Below are 25,809 nucleotides of genomic sequence, written 5' to 3' on the forward strand. Positions count from 1 at the left end.
TCAGGCAAGCACCCCGTCTTCCAAGTTGTACAGGCAATCCAAAATTACCTCTGGTTGTTCTTTGTGATACTTGGGGGGGGGGAGAAACTGTGTGTAGTTCTGAAACCACCTGAAACTTTCAAGATCTTAAAAGCAGCCTTTCAGATGTACTGGATTATAGCTCCCCAAATGTCTGGGAATTATGGTAAGCGTAGTCCAACACATCTGAAGAGCTATAGCTGGTAAAGGCTGATTCAGAGCAATTTTATTTTGCATGTCTCATTTGCTTCTCAAGTAAGATGAGAAAATTCAAAGAAGATAATCAAATTCTTATATTTTCCATTTAAAATCAAGAAGGCAGACTATAATAAGGACTGCCCCCAACCTCCATTCATTCCGCCGGGACCTGAAGACCTGGCTCTTCGAGCTCTCTGGCCCAGGCTGAGAATTTTTTAATTTTTAATTTTAATTTTAACTGGGTTAAAATTTTAATTTTTAATTTTAACTGGGTTTTTAATTTTTTCTCAGGGTTTTATTTAATCTTTTTTAATTTGTTTTAACGTTTGTATTGATTTTCTTTTAAATACCCTGTAAACCGCCCTGAGTCCTTCGGGAAAGGGCGGTATATAAATCTAAATAAATAAATAATAAAATAATAAGTGAAACTGTGGAGGCAGTTAGCTGGCTTCCCTTGCCAGTGTCTGACATTACCACTTTAGCCTGGATAAATGCTTTGCTTTGTCAAAACTGTTCAGCTGGGACAAAGGTGTTTCAGTTTAGTCTAGTATTAAGATAATATAACAAGTCACTTTGTATTTTCCTTTTAAGTTGCATCTCAGCAATTGCTGTATGAGACAAGAGCACAGCCTCAACACTCTCTGAAATACGGGACACAAAGACACAGGGGTCAGATAATCAATCCACTGAATTTTATTAGTCCCCCCCCACTCTAATTAGCAAGGAAGAATGCTGAACTTTCAATTTTTTCTCAGGGTTTTATTTAATCTTTTTTAATTTGTTTTAACGTTTGTATTGATTTTCTTTTAAATACCCTGTAAACCGCCCTGAGTCCTTCGGGAAAGGGCGGTATATAAATCTAAATAAATAAATAATAAAATAATAAGTGAAACTGTGGAGGCAGTTAGCTGGCTTCCCTTGCCAGTGTCTGACATTACCACTTTAGCCTGGATAAATGCTTTGCTTTGTCAAAACTGTTCAGCTGGGACAAAGGTGTTTCAGTTTAGTCTAGTATTAAGATAATATAACAAGTCACTTTGTATTTTCCTTTTAAGTTGCATCTCAGCAATTGCTGTATGAGACAAGAGCACAGCCTCAAAACTCTCTGAAATACGGGACACAAAGACACAGGGGTCAGATAATCAATCCACTGAATTTTATTAGTCCCCCCCCCACTCTAATTAGCAAGGAAGAATGCTGAACTTTCAAATAAGAAAAGGGACGATTTAGCTAGTAAAATGTTACAGGGAAGTCCCTAGCATTGACAAGAGTTTTTTACATTTTAGAAATATATTTATAAATTGCAAGTTTTAGGACAGGAGAACTTGGATGGATAGTAATGGGCAATTTTAATTCAGATGTTTCTATGTAATTTTCAGGATATGAAACCAAGTCCTAGACAAGGATTTACCATTGGATTTACAAAAGAGGCTTCCTAAAGACTTGCAAGAAATCCCTTGAGAGGAGGGAAAGAAAGTTCGAAAGAAGATTCAGTCCTATGTAAGCAACTTGAGGAATTAAAGATAAGACTGTCAGAAGTAAAAGAAAGGAATATAAAGTTGCTTGTCTGATCCAGGTTAAAATATGAAATATTTCTATATATTCTATAAACACTTGATGGGACTTTTTGACAATACTTGGACAGAAATGATAATTTTTGGACTTGTGAATGGATAGTGGTATCGTAAGAAGCTAATTATGTACGCAATCTTATGGGGTGGGAAAATTAAATATTAAATTCTCCATCTGTTTCAAGGAAGACTGAGAATCACTTCTTTAAATATTCTATATTCTATTTCTTTTCTTTTTATATATTGTATTTCTTTAAACAATTCTTCTCTTTCTGATTTCAGTTTGAATTATCTTTTTAGTATTATTAAACTCTTTAACAAAAAGTATTTTTAAAAAAGGATATGAAATCATATGAGGGAATGGAATAGCCTAATACTCAAGGAAGAGTACATGTTCCATTACATCTCAATGAACAATAAGCATATTTAACAACACTTGTGGATATTCACTTAGCATCTATGTTATAGAATGTACAATGTTGCACTTAACATAAAATGGAGGCAGGCATAGAAGAATGTTTTGGCAAATTATAAAGTGTTTTTAAATGAAACATCTAACGAAGGTGTAATAGTACAAGTCAGTAATTAGAAAACTGAAGCTGGAATTACTTAGGGCAAGGTCAATAATGTAGGAGCTAAGTTTATAGAGTTTTGGGGAAGAGAATTTTTTTATTATTGCAACATCTCCTGCAAGGAATATAAATACAAATATAAATGTTGGGACATTAATGAATAAACTACATTGGAATTAAATTTACTACACAATAGGAAATAGAAAACTAAGAAGTGTAATCCAGTCAGCCAGGCCAATTCCAGGTGCACATTGTGGAAGAGACCATGAATCACTGACACCGTATATTTAGGAAAGTAGGTTAAAGTAAAGAGAATAGCAAGATTTGATCTGCAGAACATTCAGTCGGAATGTGAGATCAATCTATGGAATACACTCAGTGACCGCAAAAGAGTAGCTGAGGAGCTAAAGAAAGGGATAAGAGACATTGTGAAAACCAAAATAGAAAGTAAGCATTTCACAGAATAAAAATTTCAAGTGGCTTTCAGAACCAAAGTATTATGATTTTATATCCCACTACTGTATGATGGGGAAATCATCATTCTGAATGTGACCTACCAGCAACCCTTGTCGGAAAGCAGTGGTTAAGTAGAGACTTGACTTGAAGTCCCTCACAGGCTGCTAACAGTGTGGGCCACTGGCTGACTGCACCTTCCAGTAGCTAGTAATGAAGAGAAGAGGGCTAGGGAGCTTGCATAATTTGATGGAAAGCAGATCAGAGGAAAAAAACACGAACAATTTATTGTGGAGAAATATATAGAGAAACAACTGGAAAATTGGGGAGAAGTGTAAAGGAATTTGTAAAGGATAGAAAGGAGAGCAATGGAAGTCAAAGGGCAGAAATATATGCATGAAAATGAAACAGTGGGAAGCAAAGAATGACAAAATAGAAGAAATGGGGAGACGTGGACAAATTAACCAGTTGGAATGGCCGAAACAGACATAAAGATGATGAATGAAGAGAGAATGTCCTGTTGAGAGGTTTTGCATTAAGAGATGAGGTTGAAGATAATCAAGTAACGAATCAGCGAACACTTGGAGGTAAACAAAGTCATTACTGAAAACCAACATGGGTTTGTCAAAAACAGATCATGCCAGACAAATCTTATTGCATTCTTTAACCAAGTGACAAAATTAGTGGGCCAGAGGAATTCTGTGGATATAATTTACTTGGACTTCAGTAAAGCATTTGATAAAGTAGATCACAACTTACTACTTGATAAGATATAAAAATCTTATCCATCACCACCAGATGGATTCGTAGATGGCTGACCGGCCGTACTCAGCGTGTGGTCCTCAATGGAACTGCATCTACATGGAGGGAAGTGAGTAGTGGGGTGCCCCAGTGCTCTGTTCTAGGCCCAGTGCTCTTTTACATCTTCATCAACGATTTGGACAAGAGGATAGATGGGGAACTCATCAAATTTGCAGATGACACCAAGCTGGCAGGACTAGCCAACACTCCAAAAGATAGGCTTAAGATACAGGAGGATCTGGAAAGACTTGAACATTGGGAGCTACCTAACAAAATGAAATTCAGTGGTGAAAAAAGTAAGGTTCTACATTTAGGCAAGAAAAACCAAATGTACAGGAATACTGTAGTATAGGTGGTACCTTGCTCAATAGTAGTGACTGTGAGAGGGATCTTGGAATCCTAGTGGACAATCAGTTAAATATGAGCCAGCAGCGTGCTGCAGCTGCCAAAAAAGCCAACACAGTGCTAGGCTGCATTAACAGAGGGACAGAATCAAGATCACGTGAAGTATTAAGGCCACACTTGGAATACTGCATCCAGTTTTGGTCACCACAATGTAAAAAAGATGTTGAGACTCTAGAAAGAGTACAGAGAAGAGCAGCGAAGATGATTAGGGGACTGATAAGGAATGGTTGCTGGAATTGGGTATTCTCCAAAGTGCCTGAAGGCAGGACAAGAAGCAACAGATGGAAACTAATCAAGGAGAGAAGCAATCTGGAACTAAGAAGAAACTTCCTGACAGTTAGAACATTTAACCAGTGGAACTACCTGCCTCCAGAAGCGGTGAATGCTCCAACACTGGAAATTTTTAAGAAGAGACTGGATAGCCATTTGTCTGTAATTGTACAGGGTTTCCTGCCTGAGCAGGGGGTTGGACTAGATGACCTCTAAGTTCCCTTCCATCATCATCATCATTAGACTTGACCTTGTGTCTGGAGGCTGTGACCGACTGGGTCGAGGAAAACAAACTGAGAATGGAAGATGGAGCTGCTATGGGCACAAATATTATCTGGTTCTACGAATGCTTCATCTATTGTTCTAGAGTTGGTGCGTTTCCCAGGACATAGCTTTACCAGGAGTCTGGCGAAGTATAAACTAGACTAAGACATCTGGACAGGCATAAATGTATACCTGCTTTACACAGATGCTGCTTACAGATTCTTAACTGGCATAACCAGTATACTTTGATATTATTTGGAGAATGCACTGAGATGGCCGCTGACTTTTCCCAAAGGAAGACTTTTTTTTTAAGATAGATACAAATTTCCAAACCTCTGTTAAACAGCGCACTCTTGTGGTTAAGGCTTTATAAAAAATAGAAATAATATACTTTAAGAGAAGAAAACTACTATTCACTGATTGCACTTATGTTCCATTCATCTACTGGGCCTGGCTTTCCTTTGCTTCTTTTCCCCTCTCTTCATCTGTATAGCGTGCTCATATATTCTAGGATATTAGAAAAACGCCTTTTATTCTAGATTCAAAGTGTTGTCTCAGTACACATATTCCCATTTACGCTGATACACTTAGCTTTCATTTTTAATTGGAATTCACAACTGACAAATTTATGCTTTACTAAGATATTAGTAACTGCATTAATTTCGCCCCTCAAACTATGCTGGAATAAATTCAGCATGTATGGGATTTATATAGATAGATTTGACCTGGCAGCCTCTTTTATAACTTCATTAAAATGCTTTATTATAGAAGCAGGCAAGGTTATTAAGATAAAAACATTTTAAACATCCCATGTTCTCCCACTAAGTAAAATTTGATTTTCTTAAGGATTGAACATGTTTCTAATAATGCAGTGGTTTGAACTGCTTGGGAAACCCTTTCCCAGTAATGTATTTAACTATATTTTTCATAAAGGGATGAGAAAGACAATCTGGAAAAGACAGAAATGGTCAAATGTTTCTTCATTTTATACTTAAACTATACTTTTTCACATTTAATGAAAATACAGAAACTATCTGTTTTATAGGGAAAGCTGAATTTGAATTGCAATTTAATATTGCTTCAAAATACAATTTTTAGCAACCAATGCAACTAGCTAAACTTATGATTACTGAACTATTTTGATCACATTAAGCTTTTCCAGCCTTTAATATTAAGATTTAACTTCAATCTACAAATTAAAGGTTAATATCTAAAGCCACTGCTTTAGAAGTCTGATAATAAATGCTAGTTTGAGTGAAGGGGGATTCTATGAATAATGAATTCCTCCCTAAGCACAGTTATCAGATGTCCACATACTTCACTTGAAAATATAAGAATATACACTTTGAATTGGAAGTTCTTTTTTGAAGGATTCTAATAGGAGCAAAGTTTTAGCATGTTCCTCCATGTCTTATTACCATACAGTAAGTGTAAAAAAACCTGAAACACAGGATTACATCCTAAACTCATACAATATATTTCTGATGATCTACCCCAGGGGTGTCAAGCTGCTGGCCTGCAGGCTGGATGCATCATAGTGAAACTGCGCCCACCCCATTGCCGGCAATGGAAAAGAAGTCGTGACACGTTGCAACATGTGACGTGATGCTGCAAATTTGACACCCCTGATCTACCCTGTCTGCATGTCTGATGTGTTTATCATCATCATCATCCTTGTCTATCCATTGCAGGATGAAGGCCTCTTCCGCATGTTTCCAGCCAATTCGGTCCTGAGTTTTCTTTTGTCAATTGGGCTGGCAATACTTGATGTCGTTGATCCCTTATACTCAGTGTGAAATCTGAACATAAAGAAGTAATTCTGTGGCTATGGTTGATTTCAGAAATATCTAAATGTGGCTCAAGTCAACTCTCACAATTTAATTGGAAGGTATGGTGGTGATTATTCTCATTAAACTGTTTCATAGGTATTCAGACATTATTTTAAAAATTATCCCCAGAGTGAAATAGAGGTTAATGACTAACCTTATCGGTTTCATCTACACTACTGGATTTCAGCATACAGATCTTAGGTTTGTCCTGGCTTTGAGCAAGATCCTGGGGCACACTTTGAGAAGCAGGCATGGGAGGCAAAGGTGCTCGGCGCTTTTTGGGCATCTCAGAGGGCAAAGTGCTTGAGTCATACTGTTTCGAAACAGAGCTGGATCTCACAGAAAAGGCTGGCCTTGGCTTGTTCATGAGTGGTGTTGCAGGAGCACTGGTCGTCTTATTGGGGTTGGGGTGGAGATAAGGGAAAAAAATGATTTGATTAGATCTTCAACCATCCGGCTTCTTTAAACCAAGGCTCATTCACATTTATTACAAGACCAGATTCAAATGTAGCATACATAGCCCAGGAAGTTCTTTTCTTGTAGGAAGTTCCCCAAGAAGCTCAATGCAGAAACCATAAGGAGATGGACTAATACGAAATATTGTGTGCTGCCACCACGTGGCTGTTTTGGAGAAATTACAATGTGGGCAGTCAGACCCTCCTAACCTATGATGTATTTCCTCTTCCCTCCCTTTCTGGGATGGACTTCCTCCTCCTTTGTCCCTGGGAGAATCCCATCCTCCATTATTCAGCTAACATGTGACAACAGCAGACTTACACAGACGCTGGGAATATTACTATTTTCTGACTTTGGGGACACCTTGGAAATATCTTGGAAATGCTGTACAATCATTATCTTAATGCACCCCACCTGCTGTATTCGACTCTACAAGCAATAAAGGTATTTCTATATGATAAAAGGTGTTTTCACGAGTTCAAACTATCTGAAGAGAGCTGTTAATGTTAAGGAAATCTGCTTATCTAGACCATAGAGGTCTTAGGTAAAGGTAAAGGTTCCCCCACACATGTGTGCTAGTCGTTTCCGACTCTAGGGGCCGGTGCTCATCTCCGTTTCAAAGCCGAAGAGCCAGCGCTTGTCCGAGGACGTCTCCGTGGTCATGTGGCCGGCATGACTGGACGCCAAAGGCGCACGGAACGCCGTTACCTTCCCACCGGAGTGGTCCCTATTTTTCTACTTGCATTTTTACGTGCTTTCGAACTGCTAGGTTGGCAGAAGCTGGGACGAGTAACAGGCGCTCACTCTGCTATGCGGCACTCGGGATTCGACCCGCCAAACTGCCGACCTTCTGATCGACAAGCTCAGCGACCTAACCCACTGAGCCACTGCGTCCCTTATAGAGGTCTTATCAAGAGATTAATTAATACACAATGGCTTGGATTCAGAATAGTCAGAAAATGGTAATATTCCCAGCATCTGTGTAAGTTTGCTGTTGTCACATGTTAGCTGAATAATGGAGGATGGGATTCTCCCCAGGGACAAAGGAGGAGGAAGTCCATCCCAGAAAGGGAGGGAAGAGGAAATACATCATAGGGTAGGAGGGTCTGACTGCCCACATTGTAATTTCTCCAAAACAGCCACATGGTGGCAGCACATATTGTTTATATTTCATCAATAAAAAAAATAATGCTTTTGCTATTCTGGGTTGGCCAAAATGAAATTGGAATGAACGGGGTAAGGTGGGGCATTGCAAACGTCCCCCCATTTTGTCTATTCTTCTTCTCTCTCCTCCCTATTTTATTTCTAGCAATGTCCCAGCGTAGTATATCCTTCTACCTCACCTGTTCCAGATATTCCTAGTACATTCTATCCTTCTATTCAGGTTCTTTGCTGTCACCAATGTTGCAATGGAGCCTATCCCATTGACTCATCGGTCCTCCTGTATCTTCCCTACCATCTTCCCTCAGCTGCCACTGCTGATGCTTATCTGCATATCCCATTAGCCACTCCATCTCCTCAATGCCTTTCTTCTTCTTCTCCTCCTCCTCCTCCCTTAGGCCTCCGTCCTAATTGCTATACGTTATTATGTATTTCAGCAAGCTATCTCCCACTTCCCAGCATCTTACCCTATCTCCTTTTCTTCCTCTCAAGATGCCAATATCCCATGCTCCCTACACACGCCACTTCAACCAAAATAGCCCTACTTCAGACTATGAAGTATGAATAAAACAGCCTCATTTCCCTCCATTCTTGGATCAAAATGACCAAACGTGTGTTTTGATTTGAGCCCCAAACCTCCCATGAATGCACAGAACATTTGATTATCCCTGGGCTACCATAACAACCTAAAAATCTACATTCACTATCTCATTTATCGAAAGAAAAATGGGATTAGATTACAAAATCTTGAAAATAGGAGATGTGTGGTTTTTTAGCCCAGGGGTCCCCAGCCTCCGGTCCGTGGACCAGTACCGGGCTGCAGCATTCCAGCAACCGGTCCACACAAACAAGCAAAGCCCCATCCACAGGATGCAGGCTGTACATAAAACCACGTCCCCTCTGGTCCATGGAAAAATCTCTCTCCCTGGTGCCCAAAAGTTTTGGGACCTCTGCTTTAGCCTCTCTTTTATCAGTTGAAGCATAAAAGCAGGCTCATCCTTGATGCCTTTGACCTTTTCACCCCACCTTTGATCTAAGGGCTAGGACACAACTTTTAACACCCATCTATTCTTATTTATTTATAATTTAAATTGAATTAATGTAAATCTCCACCTATCAACAATTTCCACTGCTTCCTTTTGTCAACAATTCTGTTCTATTCTGATTCTGCAATATTTTGCGAACATTCTTATTCCCAAGCTCAGACAATCCATTACATCAAATAGGAAGAGTAAGACAGAACCACAGCCGGGCTTAATCTATAGGCAAGGGGGAGATGGCGATAGTATTAACATTTGCACAATGCTAAAAAATTTTTTTAAAAAAATTAAAAACATAGGGTCATCAGAGCTTGGATGGAATAGGTTCCTTAGGTTGCAATCTTAGGATAATAAGGAAGAGCTGAGATTGATATTGTGAGGATGCATGTATGGGCATTATGTGTGTAAGAAAGTAATTCCTGGAAGCAAAGAAATAGGGATACTCCATGACTTTTGATCAGGAAAGATCAGGAAATATGGGCCTGTTCACTCTATGAGAGAAACTGAAAGAAAAAATAATCCTTTGTTAACCACTCCAGTTAACTTTAACAGGAGAAACTGTCCAGGCCAGCAAAAAAAATAACCTACTCAAGCTTACATTCTACCTTACCATAATTATAAACATGTATATGTTTATTACCTGTTGTCGTTTCTTTTTGCTTCGTTGAAAAATGCCAAAGAATCCTTTCTCCTTCAAATTCTCAGAATTTTGGGCGTTCTGAAAAGAGTCTTTAAAAAAAAAGTACTTTCATGTCACAACTTCTAACTCCTATTCATATTTTCCTCACTGAGTCTCTCCTCTTTCTATTATATAATAGATCTTTGAAAATCAGTACGATATTCAGTAGCATCAATGGAAAACTATTTCATTTATTTATTATCTATACAGATAATAAATCTTGAACAGGACATTTTAGTCTGACACATTTTCTGCAGTTTTAGATTCAAACTATTATCTATATCAAAGCAAGATGTAATCTGCATATCTTTTTCTGGTTAATATATAAAATAAAAGCTGTTTAAAACTCAGAGTTGATTTGTTCTATGCATAATTCTCAAAGAATTGTCCTTAGCAAGATTTATTGCAAAGAAATGAATGGGGTTATATGAATCTGAGCAAATGAATTAGTTTGCATTTTTAAAATCAGACATGATCTCAGAATGATTGAACTATATCTTTCAAAGATCCTGGAGCACTGGGAAACTACCAGAGGACTGGAAAAAAGCTGATGTAAGTTCTATCTTCAAAAAAGGAAAAAGAATAGATCCAGGGAAACTACAGACCTATCAGCTTGACCTCAATACCTGGGAAGATTCTGGAAAAGATAATCAAGCAATGAATCAGTGAACACCTAGAACTAAGGAGAAATTTCCTGACAGTTAGAACAATTAATTAGTGGAACAACTTGCCTCCAGAAGTTGTGAATGCTCGAACAATGGAAGTTTTTAAGAAGAGACTGGACAGCCATTTGTCTGAAATGGTATAGGGTTTCCTGCCTGAGCAGGGGGTTGGACTACAAGACCTCCAAGGTCCCTTCCAACTCTGTTATTCTACTCTATCAATGCATCAGAGCAGAGGCTTTTTTTTAATTCTAATAGCCTTCCTGTGAGGTGGTGGGCATTTTCATTGATAACAGAAAAATGTTCAATTACCTGTTTATCTAATAGTCTCCTCAATTTTCATTAGTCTGGGAAGTAACTATTATACCTATATCATAATTCCTTCTAAAAGCTGATTACTGGGTATTTTTTCATTAGTGGATTTTTTTTACAATAGGAATAATTTTTAAAAAATGAATAAGTCAATTCAGGCTCTTTGCAAACAAAGAGACAACGGGTAATAAATAAATGATCTAGCACAGCAAAAATTACTTCCCATTGCAAATAGCGCTAGATAGATAACACTGTCCAAAGTTGACAAACAGGCATGCTGCATTTACTCTAAAGGAAGCTGGCTCTGAATGAAAGCCATTCCAACAGAAAGAAAACATAAAAGTCGGTAATATCTAACATCCCCATTTTGTCATGGTAGGATTATCAATAGCAACTAAAACCAATCCTGAATATCTCATTTCTCTGGGCCCAAATAAATGTATGTCAATTTCTATGTGCTATATACAGTATATTTCCCTAAGCCCCCAAATTAAAGCAATAAATACTAATTATAACTATATAATATTTTATCTAACTTATACAGACAGACATATACACATACACACACACATACATATACACACACATTTATATGTTCATTTCTATATATAAAAGAAAGCATAGTGTGGAAAGATGAGCAGAATGTCAAATAGCTACTAAATTAAAAACATACATAATTGTGAAGAATGTTATGAATGCTAGAATATAATTTGGGTGTTGCTGCAATCTAAAAGGGGTCTGGAGTCTGATTCAAATCACTGATCAAAAGCTTATTATACACATCTTGAAAACAGTTGTGCATAATTCTGGAGAATCTGTGATCAAGCACATAGATTCAGGAGTACCAATTGGTCATAATCAAAGAACAGTCTTTATTAAAAAATCTTTCTTTAACAAACATTTTAGAAAATCTACTAATTAAAATGGCAATACTTCCTTCGTGTTTAGAGTTGTTACCTACATGAACTTTCATTACCCAATCTTCCTGTAAAAGCTAGCTATTTCTAGGTAAAATATGAGTCTCCTCAAAAAGTAAGCAATTTCAGTTCCCATCTCTTTATAATAACCAACACTTGATTATCCTTAGCTGGAACCCTACTTTTTAATATTACATGATACAAAGGAGACTCCACTGTTATTAATATTTTAAAAAGTAAAAATATTATGTCACATCTGTCCATGTCCTACTTCGGTTCTACTGAAACAAACTGGGAAAAAAGTGCCATCTGTCAACATTTGAATTAGGATTTGTTTTTCCAACAAAGGAACAAGATAGATTTTTGAGCAAACAAATCCTAATCTTCAGAACAGTAAATAATAAGTTTTCTGGATACGTGTTTCTCCTTTCTCTCTTTCATTTTTAATCATTATGATTATTCATTTTATACAAATACATGCTATTTATTACACTTTTTCACATTTATTAATTTGTGTGAGACAGGTCAAAAATTAATCTGAGTTTCTCCAAAAAAGATAGGTACTTCCAGTGATATAGTAGAAATTTTTAAGAGTGGAAGGTCATGTATTTTTTTTCCTCCTCCATTCTTTATGCCACTTCTCAGGTAACTCCAAAGAAAGAATTAGGCACAATTACTCTATCATTGTACAACAGTTATCTGATCATTGAACAGTAATCCTATATTAGATGTACTACACGAGTTATGAAATACAACTCAGTGTTATCCCATTTAGATAACTGCTAATTAGTATTGTGGATTCTAACATCATTAAACAAGAATAGTTGTGTGTCTCAATATTTTATTGTTTGTATCTCTATGTTCAAGGTGACTCACCTTGTAATGAAGACAAGCTGTGTTCAGCAGTTGGCGTGGCTAGAGACACAAAAAGAAATGCAAATTTAATTCTATTTGAAATGCTTCTTTACAAAGTTTCAGCAGAACATCTGAAGGCTACAGAGGCAAGATGTAAAAAAAATCTATTTGATCATATCTAGAAAGAAAAGATTTATTGTAAATGAGTGGACAAAACTACTGGTGCAGTATACAATGTTCCAGAAGCATATAGCCCAACCCACCTCGCAGGGTTGCTGTTATGGGGAAATAGGAGGAAGAAGGTCTGTTGGAAATGTTCATTGCCTTGAGATATTTGTTAAAACAATAAAGGTGGGATAGAAATGAAATATTCCTTAAACCCACTCACGGAAGCCTTAGGAAACAAAAGAGTATTTTCTTAAGATTCTCATATACCAAATTTCTTCCAATATATGCGATAAAAACAGCCAAGAAATAGATTGGGCTGAGAAAGTGGATGACGTTAGGCCAATCATTCTGAGAATCTTTGGCAGAGGAAGGAGTTGAATCTTGTTTCACCTGGGTCCAATTCCAATACTTTAACCACTATACTATGTTGAGATAGTCCTATTTTATGGCTTATCTGACACCACTTGCACTGGTTTCCCCGTGCCTTTTATGGTCAACAATCCCAGGGATGGGGTTTTACCAGAAAGCTGAAAAGGGAGAAATAGAATAGAATGCGAGTTAATAAAAATAAGGGAAACTGTCTGATTTGGATTCCAGAATTAGCAAATATGGACTACAAAATATTAGAAAGTTACTTGATCTAGCATGATATAATGAGGACAATTTAGCAATGTAAATGGAAAATGAACTTATCATATTATTTATGCTATTTTTTAAAAAAATCAACCTTTTATTTTAGAACATTAAATACTTGGAATGCAGAAACAGGATTATAGCAAAAGAAGTACTATATTTACAGCTATACTTCTTTACAATATATTTCTTTCAGCAACAGCTTTGTAGACAGACAAACCTTAATTAAGCCTTACCTCTGCTGACATCCATTGCATATAATTCTCTGAGTCCAAGGACATTAAGGGACTTTGTCAGGTCAAGGGTCTCTCGAGATTGATAGGTCTTTAGCAAAACAGTGTGTAAAGGATCAAAATCACATTTGCTGCTGATAATATGCACAATTTCTTGAAGTGGTGCATGAGGACTAACTCGGACAACTGTCTTCTGTGTCTTCTTGTAATTCACCACAACTCTCACAGTTTGCTAAAACAATATAATTTTTTAAAGAGTTTAACACACTTGCACTATAGCTCTACAGAGCCCATTAATACAAAACATGTTTGCAATACTTAACACACAAAAAATATCATAGAATAGTAAATAATGGCTGCCCTTGAGGACCACTCGTAGGCTTCAGCTGGTGCAGAATGCAGCCGCACGAGTTGTGATGGGGGTTTCCCGATACTCCCATGTAACACCTCTACTCCGCGAGCTGCATTGGCTTCCGGTTGCCCTCCGGGTGAGATTCAAGGTGCTGGTAATGACCTATAAAGCCCTAAATGGCTTGGGTCTGGGATATCTGAGGGAACACCTGCTGCCAGCATCAAGTTCCCTTCGTCCAGTGCGCTCCCACAGGGAGGGTCTTCTCAGGGTGCCGCCGGTAAAAGATTGCCGGCGGGTAATGCCCAGGAACCAGCTGCCCGTGGAGTTGAGGACTGCCCCCGACCTCCGTTCATTCTGCCGGGACCTGAAGACCTGGCTCTTCGAGCTCTCTGGCCCAGGCTGAGAATTTTAATTTTAATTGGGGTTTTTATTCTCTCAGGGACTATTATAATCTTTTTAATTGTTTTTAATTTTTGTATTTCTTGTTTTAATTCCCTGTAAACCGCCCTGAGTCCTTCGGGAAAGGGCGGTATACAAATCCAATTAAGAAATAAGAAGAAATAATTCCCATATTTCTTCAACTCTTCTAAGAATATAAGAAAATTCCATTACACTTTACTGTTTCCTATAAGAAGGAGCAGGGTTATTTTTAGCTGTTAATATTCTTTCCCCTCAGGAAAAGGAGAAACAGTCATAAGTATGACATCAGGAGCAAGTTGCTCTTATTAAAAGGGAAAGGCTGCAAGTATCAATTTTTAGGATATAATGGAGAAGATGCAAGCAAACAGAAGCAGCATCCATCTTCTCTAGGTAAGAAGAATCCAAATCAAATAACTGCAGCCTGAATAGATATGGATAAAATATCCATAAAATATGATCAATGGATTTTTTTTATGCGTCAAATGACGTGACTTTTAATTTTGTTAGGTGTCTTGATGATCTGCTTGAGTAGTATAAACTTTACAAATAAATAACACATTATAGGTCAAAATATTTTTAACTGCATATAATATTCCTGTTATTCTTGTGAGATTTTACAACTGCATCTCAAAACTTTGCACAAGGATATAACATCCCACATGATTACAGCACTCTTATCTCAAATAATGTGGTAAGGCCACACTTGGAATACTGCCTCCAGTTTTGGTCACCACAATGTAAAAAAGATGTTGAGACTCTAGACAGAGTACAGAGAAGAGCAACAAAGATGATTAGGGGACTGGAGGCTAATTGGGTATGTGTAGTTTAATGAAGAGAAGGACGAAGTGTGACATGATAGCAGTGTTCCAATATCTCAGGGGCTGCCACAAAGAAGAGGGAGTCAAGCTATTCTCCAAAGCACCCGAAGGCAGGACAAGAAGCAACGGATGGAAACTAGTTAAGGAGAAAAGCAACCTAGAACTAAGGAGAAACTTCCTGACAGTGGAAAAACCTGCCTCCAGAAGCTGTGAATGCTCCAACACTGGAAGTTTTTAAGAAGAGACTGGACAGTCATTTGTCCAAAATAGTATAGGGTTTCCTGCCTGAGCAGGGGGTTGGACTAGATGACCTCCAAGGTCCCTTCCAACTTTATTGTTGTTGCTGTTGTTGCTGTTGTTGCTGTTGTTGCTGTTGTTGCTGTTGTTGCTGTTGTTGTTATTATTATTATTATTATTATTATTATTATTATTATTATTATTATTAAATGTTACGTATGTCACTTCAGTTCATCTGAATTTAAAAAATAATTTTGTGGAATCACAAATGTTGACTGTGCAGTCTTTAGTTGACATATGGCCTAAAGCAGGGTATTATTGCTTGTAAGTAATATATAATGAAAAATATGTGAAGTAGAGGAATGATAATAGTAAGACTTTACGGATTCTCTCACCTCAGGGATGATAGGAATAGGCTTTTTCTTATCCATTTGTTTTGGCTTTAAAATCACTTGCTCAACTTCAAGCATCCCAATAGGTGTATTAGGTTTGAATTTGATTGGTTTCTTCTCAGCTGACATCAGATCAATAATATGGCTTGCAGGATTTAAATGGTATTGTGCACAAAGGTATACCAATAAGTCCATCATTGGTTTGCTAAAATAAAAAATGATAGATTATTATATGGAAATATTCAATACACTACATCTTTTATTTCAGCCAAGTTTATGGATCAGAATATAGACAGCAATTCAATCTTTTAATTTTTCTAGAGCACAGTATATTCCTGCAGCACTGAAGTTATACTCAGCTAAGACTAGGACCTTATTCCTCTTTTACTCCTCTGGAACAGGCAATCCAAATTCCTAAGAGCATATTTCAGGTATTCCCAAATGCAGTACTAAGTAGGGAGGCAGGACTAGCCAAAACTGAAACAGATGCATGGATTCACATTTTTGTACATTGGTTAAAACTACTCTTTTACCCTTAGATTTGAGTTCTCTCCTTATACAGGTAGTCCTCAACTTACAACAGTTCATTTGGTGACCGTTCAAAGTTACAACAGCACTGAAAATGTGACTTATGACCATTTTTCACACTTTTGACCACTGCAGCATCCCCATGGCCACATGATCAAAATTCAGATGCTTGGCAATTGTCTCACATTTATGATGGATGCACTGTCATGCAGTGTCCTGACAAGCAAAGTCAATGGGGAAATCAGATTTACTTAACAACTGTGGCAAAAAAGGTCGTAAAATGAGGCAAAATTCACTGAACAAATTTCTCACTTAGCAACATAAATTTTGGGCTCAATTATGGTCGTAAACTGAGGACTACCTGTATAACACAATTTTAAATTAGTATGGTTCAGGACCAAACTCCAGTATTTTGGTTTCTCCAGGGAAGTGCTTCTTCTTCCTTTTTTATGTTTTATTGATTTTTAAGAATTACAGTGCTTAGTAAGCAACATGTTGTCTGGGTTCAGATATTTAACATTTACTTCTTCAATATAAATCTGTTCAGTACTACACAATCCATTTTTCCCTGATCCTCCTTTCTTCCCCATATTTTTTCCATTTTACCCTCATTACACATTTACAATTTTTGGTACTGTTGATGTATACAAAGTTAGATATAAGCATCTTCATCATATTTTACTAATGTCATACAAATAATATCAATTATAAATCAATATCCTGTTTTTTATGCTCTTAAGGTTTGATTTCCCATCAGTATTTGAAATATCTTTGTCAGTTATAATTTTCTCAATATTAATTATATTTATATAGCTAAGTTTTATTCATACAAATCCTGTTATTTTCATATTTCCCATATCAAAAAAGAAAGAAGGAAAAAACGCTATTTTAGTTCAAAATCATATATTTCATTATAAGTCTAAATATATCTAAGGGTCATCCGTTCTTTTAATCTTATTCAAGCAAGTATTTAAACATATAATGCCCCCTCTAATAGGTCAAATCTTCCATTTTTTAAATCTAACTTTTGCTTTCTTTCTTTGCCAAATAGCTTTCCAAGCCAGGGCAATTAGATTGCCCATGAATTTTCTATTTTTGTGAAAATTACTTGGCATGAGGAAGACAATTTAGGTAGGGTATTTTGGGGGGGAAATTCTGCCCATTTATATTCCTTAAGCAACTCCTAGTTTCTTTCTCCCTCGATTTCTCTTTTCATTCCCTGTGTCCGAAGTTGTGACATTTCCCCTAACAACTCTATATTCCATTTTTTAAAATCTTCTTCCTTGCCATCAGTTGTATTTTGTAGACCTAAGGCAGGGGTCAGCAACCTGAAATAGTGAAAGAGCCACTCGGAACCGGTTCCCTCACAAAAGGAAAAACTGGGAGCCGCAAAAAATGTGTGCGCATGCACGTACATGTGCGCATGCGCAGAACAGGGTTTGACTGAAGAGTGGAGTCAAGGCGAGATATGCACCTACCCTGCATATTTGAATTGATTGGTTGAACTTTTTTAGTCCCACCTTTTTTTTTGGACTGCACATGGCAGAGGACCGGGAGCCGCAGGAGACGGCTGAAAGAGCCGCATGCGGCTCCGGAGCCGCGGGTTGCAGACCTGTGACCTAAGGGTTAAAGGATCTTTTGCATTTTCATTGTTATGGCTAAGTCTTGCAGTATTTTGTTTGTGTATGGTCGTTTATATTTCCCTTCTTTTATCTCTTCCGTCTCTAAATCCATTTCCTCAGTTTCGTCTTCTTATTTCTGGTTTATTTGTTCATACTTTGTGGTCATTATATGGGAACTTTCTAGTTGTAGATTTAATTTGGAGATTTGCTCATTTATATTATCTAAATTGTTTTTAGTCTCATTATGATTTCTTTTTATGTCCTCTTTGTATGCAACAATTGTTTGGTGAATTAGTTGTAGCATAGAGTATATTTCCTTCTAAAAAGTGTTTTTTTTTTCTTGAGGCATCGTTCCTGGAGATCTTCTAGTATCACCAATCTCAGTAAGAGTAGATCAAATCTTCCTCCAGTTTTCTGGTCTTTATATGTAGCCTTTATAATCCAATAGATTTCAGAGTATAGGTCCAGTCCTGAAAGGAATATTTTATAGTGATCCTTTGTCTCAAGTATCGAAAAATTGTCAGGCAAAGTTGTAATCCACAATATTCAAAATGTTCAACCTCCCTGAAAACAGCTCAAAAGTCTCTCCCATCCAGGCATAGTCGAAGGTCTAATTTTTCTCTCTCCTACTAACTCCTGAGGTTAAAAGTCCAAGCTCAGTAGGTATTATAATCCAAGGTCAGGGTGATAAGTCATACACAAATCCACCACTAGGTGTCATTTAAAGTCTATTTTCCACTCTTAAGACAAAGGATTGATTTCTTATATTTCGCCTCAATGTTTGTTTGTTTTTCCAAAGAGAAAATCTTAACAGTTATCTCAGTTTTAAAATTTATCATAACTGTAGGTTTATGTTACTTCCACTTCAGTGTTGTTTGTTTCTGTCCCTCATAAAATTAAAACACCGCTTTAGGAGGTTTTTAGCTTCTTGGGAGTCTTTCCCAGTAAATTCAGTTGTAAAATAGTAAAGAGAGGATCAGTATTGTCACCCAGTCCCAAACATGCTGTTTACGATGGGTTAATTGGTGCTTTTTCTTCTTCGGTTGTCAGCAGCTAATGGCTGGCCACTAGAATGTAGTCAATCTTTCTCCTGCCAGTTTGGAGGGCTTTCCTTGGATTGAACAGAAAGACTGCTGTCTCTCTGTGATTAACAAGGCACCCCTCCTCTTCATCGCCTCTTCGGGGCAGCTTTAGGCACTTTTTAGGGCCCTCAGCAGGGTGCAAACTGGCGCATCCCACCGCAAAACCGGAAGTCTCAGGAAGTGCTTCTAAGGATAGGGTATGAGTGTGCACTTAGTGCACTTACACAATGTATTGAAAATCTGGAAATCCGACAAGATTGGGCTGCTCTTCCCAAGAATGTTTATTTGAGCAAACTTCCCCCTTTAAAGCAGTGAGATATTTATATCAAATAACCATTCCAAAAATCCAAAGGGTATTAACCTTAGTGCATTGAAATGAACTTCCCACAGCAGTTTTGGAGGGCCAATACAAAAAAAATACCATGTGAGCCGAGATTGTGCTCCTGTGGACAAGGAGCCATTGAAACTGTAGCTCACATCCTGCTGTACTGCATCTTCTATAAGGACTCACAGACTCAATTTATAACACCTTACCCACAAAATATCCAGGAAATCCTGATCTGCTTTACGTGCAACTATCAGATTAGTATGAAGTAGTTTCTCTCAATGTGGCCAAACACTGCTGTCTGTAAAAATTAGGCAAAATTTAACTGCCCACTGTTAATCCACCACCAATCACTATATATTATTGTTTTATTTTTATTTTTTACTATATTGTTTTAATCCTTTTATTTGCTGGTCTGTGACCATAGTAAAATTGATTGATTTCATTACACCGTGACAGCATTAATGTGAAGACATCAGTACATGCATCATTGTGGTGGAGCAGTGGTTAGAATGCTGTGTTGCAGGCTGACTCACTGCTCACTGCCAGGAATTCGATCCTGACCTGAGTCAAAGTTGACAAAGCCTTCCACCCTTCCGAGGTTGATAAAATGAGGACCCAGTGTCATGGTTCCAACAGACAGGGATGAATAAAGCAGAACTCCAGAAAGTTGAAAATTCCTCAAAGAACATGTTTATTAGTTACAAAGAATTGGCACGGTCAAAAGTGAAACCACGTCTGAATACAGAAGTAACAATTGCCAAGTTACAAATTACAAAGTTCAATGTCCCACCCACAAAATCATGCAAGCAACTACGTTCCCCAATACTTAATTGGTGGGCTTTTTATGGTCTTGGCAGCAGCATATGACCTTGGTTCCCATGGGACAGAAGATTATTTTGACTAACAAAGGACCTGGGCAACCCTCCTCCCTCCGTTCTATGTGGCAATCTAGAATGAGAAATAAAAGTGGCTGCAGTCATGCTCATTGTAGAGTTGACACCCAGATTGTTGAGGGCAATATGCTGACCCTGTAAACTGCTTAGAGAGGGGCAGTAAAGCACTGTGAAGTGGTATGTAAGTCTAAGTGCTATTGCTAAGTGCTATCACTCTAGCAGCACTGCCATTTGCATTGGAAGCCACTGCATAATAGCATGCTGCCTTGACTAGAAAGGATTATTTTTTCAGGCATGAAGCTTCTTACATTCCTAAACCTTTAAAGCATTTGAAAGAAATTGATTGTATCATTCATAAAGAAATTCCTGCAGTGCAATCCCCACCCACATTAACAATACTTACAAATTACTACACTTCTTGTTTGTCAGAAAGGTAACTAGCATTGTTTCAGACTGGGGTTGATGTCATCTGTGCTTTAAGTTCTTCTATCAGCGCCTCTTAAGAGATTAGTCACTCTTTTGCTTTTAATCTGTTCAGGTGTTTGTTTTGATAAAAGTGATGATTTATTTCCAACAGCTGGGTACTTGCAGACAAAAGCCAGCTGCCTATATTGATATCCCAAAATGCAATTGTACAGAGGTATCTGAACATCTGGGCAAGAAAAAAAACCTTTGTAGAAATGTCAGTAACTATTTTTTGAAATAGGAAAACCTTTCTGAGTTTAATTTTCCATATATAATACTGATATTCAGTACAGAGGTTTTTTACCATAATCTGTAACTTTAAAGTAGTGCTTGGCTCAGTCCTGATAATGAATAGCAGAGATGATCATGAAATCCATTTCTTACCTCCTAAGAAAAGCTTTCACCCACAATGATAAGGGCCTTACTTTAAAAAAAAATCTGATTAATTTGGCTTTGCATCAACTAATTGCAAACAGAACTGGTATTCCTGAATATTTTACTCACAAAATAAACATTCATAATTAGTAAGCCTTTTAAAAAAATAAACAGGGATCTATAGAAAAGCAAAGAATATACGCAAATTGAAGCATTTCCCTAGAAAACTATAGAAACTATTTAATAGGAATGAAAGATGACTTCTGACAGAGTCCAGACAAGGATCAACTAACTCGAGGAACTAATATGGAAGGGCTCACATTTCAACACATCAAAGTGGCATCTACAGCAACAGCACGGAAAAAAATGTGTCAAATGTCTACTCAATCCTTGGTTAAAGACATATGGCAAGGAACTGAATCCGTTATCTCTCCAGTGTAAGGAGATACCTTGTGTGGACAGAAGCTGAACTTGTTTCAGTCTGTGCAAGAACCAAAGGTTGGAAAGAAGTATTGGTATGTACAATAATATCTGTAAATTTTCTTTCAAAAGCCAAATTTAGAAGGGAGAGCATCAAAGTCAATGGCATTCAAGGTGCTGGTGATGACCTATAAAGCCCTAAATGGCTTGGGTCCGGGATATCTGAGGGAACACCTGCTGCAGGCATCAAGTTCCCTTCGTCCTGTGCGCTCCCACAGGAAGGGCCTTCTCAGGGTGCTGCCGGCAAAGGATTGCCGGCGGGCAACACCCAGGGGGAGGGCCTTCTCTGTGGGCACGCCTGCCCTTTGGAACCAGTTACCCGTAGAGCTCAGGACTGCCCCTGATTTTCGTTCATTCCGCCGGGACCTGAAGACCTGGCTCTTTGAGCTTTCCGGCCAGGACTGAGAATTTTTAATTTTTAACTTATTGTAATTGGGTTTTTTAATCAGAGTTATAGGGGTTTTAGATTTTTAATCAAGGATAATTTAATCTATTTTAATTGTTATTAACTTTTTGTATTGTAATGTTGTTTTAATTGCCTTGTGAACCGCCCTGGGTCCTACGGGAGAAGGGCGGTATATAAGTTCAATAAATAATAATAATAATTTCTCTCAGCAAATATCCAGCAATCTGGTCTAACGGTTTTGTCAGATTCTCTAAAGTGAGCCAGTGTGCCTCCAAACACGAGGCTGTGAACAGGAAGGGGGTGATAAGACTAGTTAAAAATAAAAATTTAGATTTGACCTCAACATCTCTATGGGGGAAAAAGAACAATTCTTGAAAGAATGAAAAGATCATACAGGTTTCTGTCTAACAGTTTACGGTGAGCAGTAAGGCTGAAAGCATTGCTTAGAACTGTACAGTTGCAAGAAAAAGTATGTGAACCCTTTGGGATTACGTGGAGTTTTGCATGAATTGGCCATAAAATGCGCTCTAAACGTCATGTAAGTCACAACAATAGAAAAACACAGTCTGTTTAAAATAATACTACACAAACATTAGCTGTTGTCATGTTTTAATTGAACTTAAGATGGAAACATTCACAGTGCAGGGTGGAAAAAGTATGTGAATCTTTGGACTTAATAACTGGTTGACCCTCCTTTGGCAGCAACAACCTCAACCAAACGTATCCTGTAGTTGCAGATCAGACCTGCACAACGATCTGGAGTAATTTTGGACCACTCCTCTTCACAAAACTGTTTCAGTGTAGCAATATTCTTGGGATGTCTGGTGTGAATCTCTCTCTTAAGGTCATGCCACAGCATTTCAATCGGGTTGAGGTCAGGACTCTGACTGGGCCACTCCAGAAGGCGTATTCTGTTCTGTTGAAGCCATTGTTTTGTTGAATTACTTGTATGCTTTGGGTCATTGTCCTGTTGCATCACCCATCCTCTGCAGAGCTTCAGTTGGCGGACAGATGGTTGTACGTTTTCCTGCAAAATGTCCTGATAAACTCTGGAATTCATTTCCCATCAATGACAACAATCCGTCCAGGCCCTGAGGCAGCAAAGCAGCCCCAAACCATGATGCTCCCTCCGCCATGTTTTACAGTGGGGATGAGGTTTTGATGTTGGTGTGCTGTGCCTTTTTTTCTCCACATATAGTGTTGTGTGTTTTTCCCAAACAACTCAATTTTGGTTTCATCTGTCCACAGTATATTTTGCCAGTAGTGCTGTGGAACATCCAGGTGCTCTTTTGCAAACTTCAAACGTGCTGCAATATTTTTTTGGGACAGCAATGGCTTCCTCCGTGGTGTCCTCCCATGTACTCCATTCTTGTTTAATGTTTTCCTTATTGTAGATGTGTCAACAAAAATGTTAGCATGTGCCAGAGATTTCTGTAGGTCTTTAGCTGACACTCTAGGATTCTTCTTTATCTCATTAAGCATTATGCGCTGTGCTCTTGCAGTCATTTTTACAGTACGACCACGCCTAGGGAGAGTAGCAACAGTGCTAACCTTTCTCCATTTGTAGTCAGTCTGTCTTACCATGGACACATGAACATCAAGGCTTTTGGAGATACTTTTGTAACCCTTTCCAGCTTCAAGCAAGTAAACAATTCTTGATTGTAGGTCTTCTGAGAGCTCTTTTCTGCGAGGCATGGTTCACATCAGACAGTGCTTCTTGAGACCAGTAAACCCAAAACAGGTGTGTGTTTTTAAAGGGCAGGACAGCTGTCAGCAACACATCCAATATCATCACACTGATTGGAGTCAAGGTTGGCTCACTCCTGGCTCCAATTAGCTCTTGGAGAAGTCATTAGGCTAGGGGTTCACATACTTTTTCCACCCTGCACTGTGAATGTTTACATGTTATGTTCAATTAAAACATGACAACAGCTAATGTCTGTGTAGTATTATTTTAAGCAGACTGTGTTTTTCTATTGTTGTGACTTACATGACGTTTAGAGTGCATTTTATGGCCAATTCATGCAAAACTCCACATAATCCCAAAGGGTTCACATACCTTTTCTTGCAAATGTATCTGTAGTTCCTGCAACAATGCTTAGAAGAGGAGGAATGCTGGTTAGTTGATGACATAGAGTAGTGTTGCTCTCTAATATTACAGTACAGTATTCTCTCCCCAATATTGTTTCAAGGTTGACTTCCGGTGGCTGCGCGGCGCCGGAGACAGCCTTCCCGGGCTGCCCGCGGCTCAGCTGAGTAATTTTCGCCCGAAACAGCGCCGATCAGCTGTTCGGGCGAATTTGAAGCCCCCTCCTTGGGAGAAGAGGAGGGGGTGAGGCCCCAGGTAGGGGTCGAGTTCTCCGGGGCCGCCTGAGCTTCTAGCTTGGGCGGCTGAAGGATCGAACTCCCCCGTAGCCTGGGTCGCTCCCAGCTGGTCAGCGTCTCTGCTCCGGATTTCTTGGAGCAGAGCCAGGCGTCTGCGACCACCCCTGCCTGAAGGAAGGACTATGGAATAAAGGGAGCAGGCAGAGCGGTACAAGAGGAAAAGGTGAAGAGGATTATTTTATTTTACTCTCGAGCTTGATGAACTTTTTTAAACTTAAAGTGAAAGTGCGTCACAATTGAAAGTAAAAGATGGCGGCTAAACCTCCCCCTAAAACTCTTCGGAGTGCTGGAACTTCTCCGGTGCAACAATCATCATTGCAGGCGTTGCATCCTCCTGATGTATTGACACCGAAGGATTTACAAGATGCTCTTGAAAAACATGCCCAGGTAATTTTGGAATCAATGGGTGATAAATTTGCACAGATGGAGGAGAAATTGGAGAAATTGGAGGAGAGAATGGAAGAGAGGATGGAACAGAAGTTCAGTGTGATGAAGGTAGACATTTTGTCTTCAGTGCATAAAGTGGCTGAATGTGTGGAAGATTTGGACGAAAAAGTGGAAGATCTGACTCAAAAGAATGCCATATTAGAAGCAAAAGTTTTGGAGAATGAGGATTTAAGAGACAAAATGGATAAAGAATTGAGTCTTGCTCAATATTACCAGATGCAGTTTGCTGTTAGAATCAGAGGTTTAAAAGAGGATATTAAGGAAGATCTAAAGCATCTGGTCTCTGAGGCTCTCGAAGTGGTATTGAATCAGCCAGCATCTGAAATAAAAGGAGGCTTGGACAAAGTGTTTCGTGTGAATTCATGGATTGCCAGACAGAGAAAGCTGCCTAGAGATGTGGTGGTTTATTTTGCAAAAAGGGAAACTAGAGATGAAGTTATACAAGCTGCCTATGATACTAAAGTTGTGATTGCTGATCAAGAAGTTTTGGTTCTAAAAGAAATTCCTCCAAAGATTTTAAGAAGGAAGGATTTTACATTTCTTGTGCAAGAGCTCAAGCAACGAGATATAAGGTTCAGATGGGAGATCCCAGTTGGGTTGATGGCGATGCATGAAGGTAAAAGGTACCGTCTGGTTACTGTGAAGCAAGCGCGTGATTTTTACAATAATGTTTTAAAAGCAACCCCATTATCACTTTTGGAAGCTGCAAAGGGATCTGGAAAAGGAGAACATCAGGAGGATGAAGATGGGCAGACAGAGGAGATTGGTGCTGGAGGAGATCAAGCTACAACTTCCTTGGATGATCCTAGAGAGCAGAGGGTGACGCGTGCTGCTTTAAAACGATCAAAAAAGACAAAAGAACAAGATCAGCAGAAGTCTATGGAAATTCCACAACGTACTTACAGCCAAGCAGTGGGAGGAGCACGGCCTAAAAAAGATAGTCCTATCAAAGCAGTGCTCCAAGAGCTTTGGGATGACATGCATGGCAACTAAATTCTTAACTTGGAACGTTAATGGACTAAATTCATCACAGAAGAGGAAGAAAGTTTTTCAATATCTAAAACAATTCAAGATAGATGTTA

At 38.4% G+C, this 25,809-nt stretch overlaps 1 protein-coding gene across 8 annotated transcripts in view; it reads right to left on the reverse strand.

The window, feature by feature from the left end:
- Window positions 1-25,809, reverse strand: part of COBLL1 (cordon-bleu WH2 repeat protein like 1) — a 124,539-nt gene that overhangs the window by 19,456 nt on the left and 79,274 nt on the right. For all 8 annotated transcript variants that reach the window (XM_083365440.1, XM_083365444.1, XM_083365445.1 and 5 more), the window contains exons 3-7: window positions 15,720-15,921; window positions 13,501-13,729; window positions 12,485-12,523; window positions 9,679-9,767; window positions 6,536-6,775 (exon numbers count right to left, since the gene is read on the reverse strand). In XM_083365440.1, the coding sequence (XP_083221566.1) occupies window positions 6,536-6,775; window positions 9,679-9,767; window positions 12,485-12,523; window positions 13,501-13,729; window positions 15,720-15,921 (799 nt within the window). The remainder of the gene's footprint in view (window positions 1-6,535; window positions 6,776-9,678; window positions 9,768-12,484; window positions 12,524-13,500; window positions 13,730-15,719; window positions 15,922-25,809) is intronic.

This window comes from Vipera ursinii, assembly GCF_947247035.1.
Source record: "Vipera ursinii genome assembly, chromosome: 1".
NCBI lineage: Eukaryota > Metazoa > Chordata > Lepidosauria > Squamata > Viperidae > Vipera > Vipera ursinii.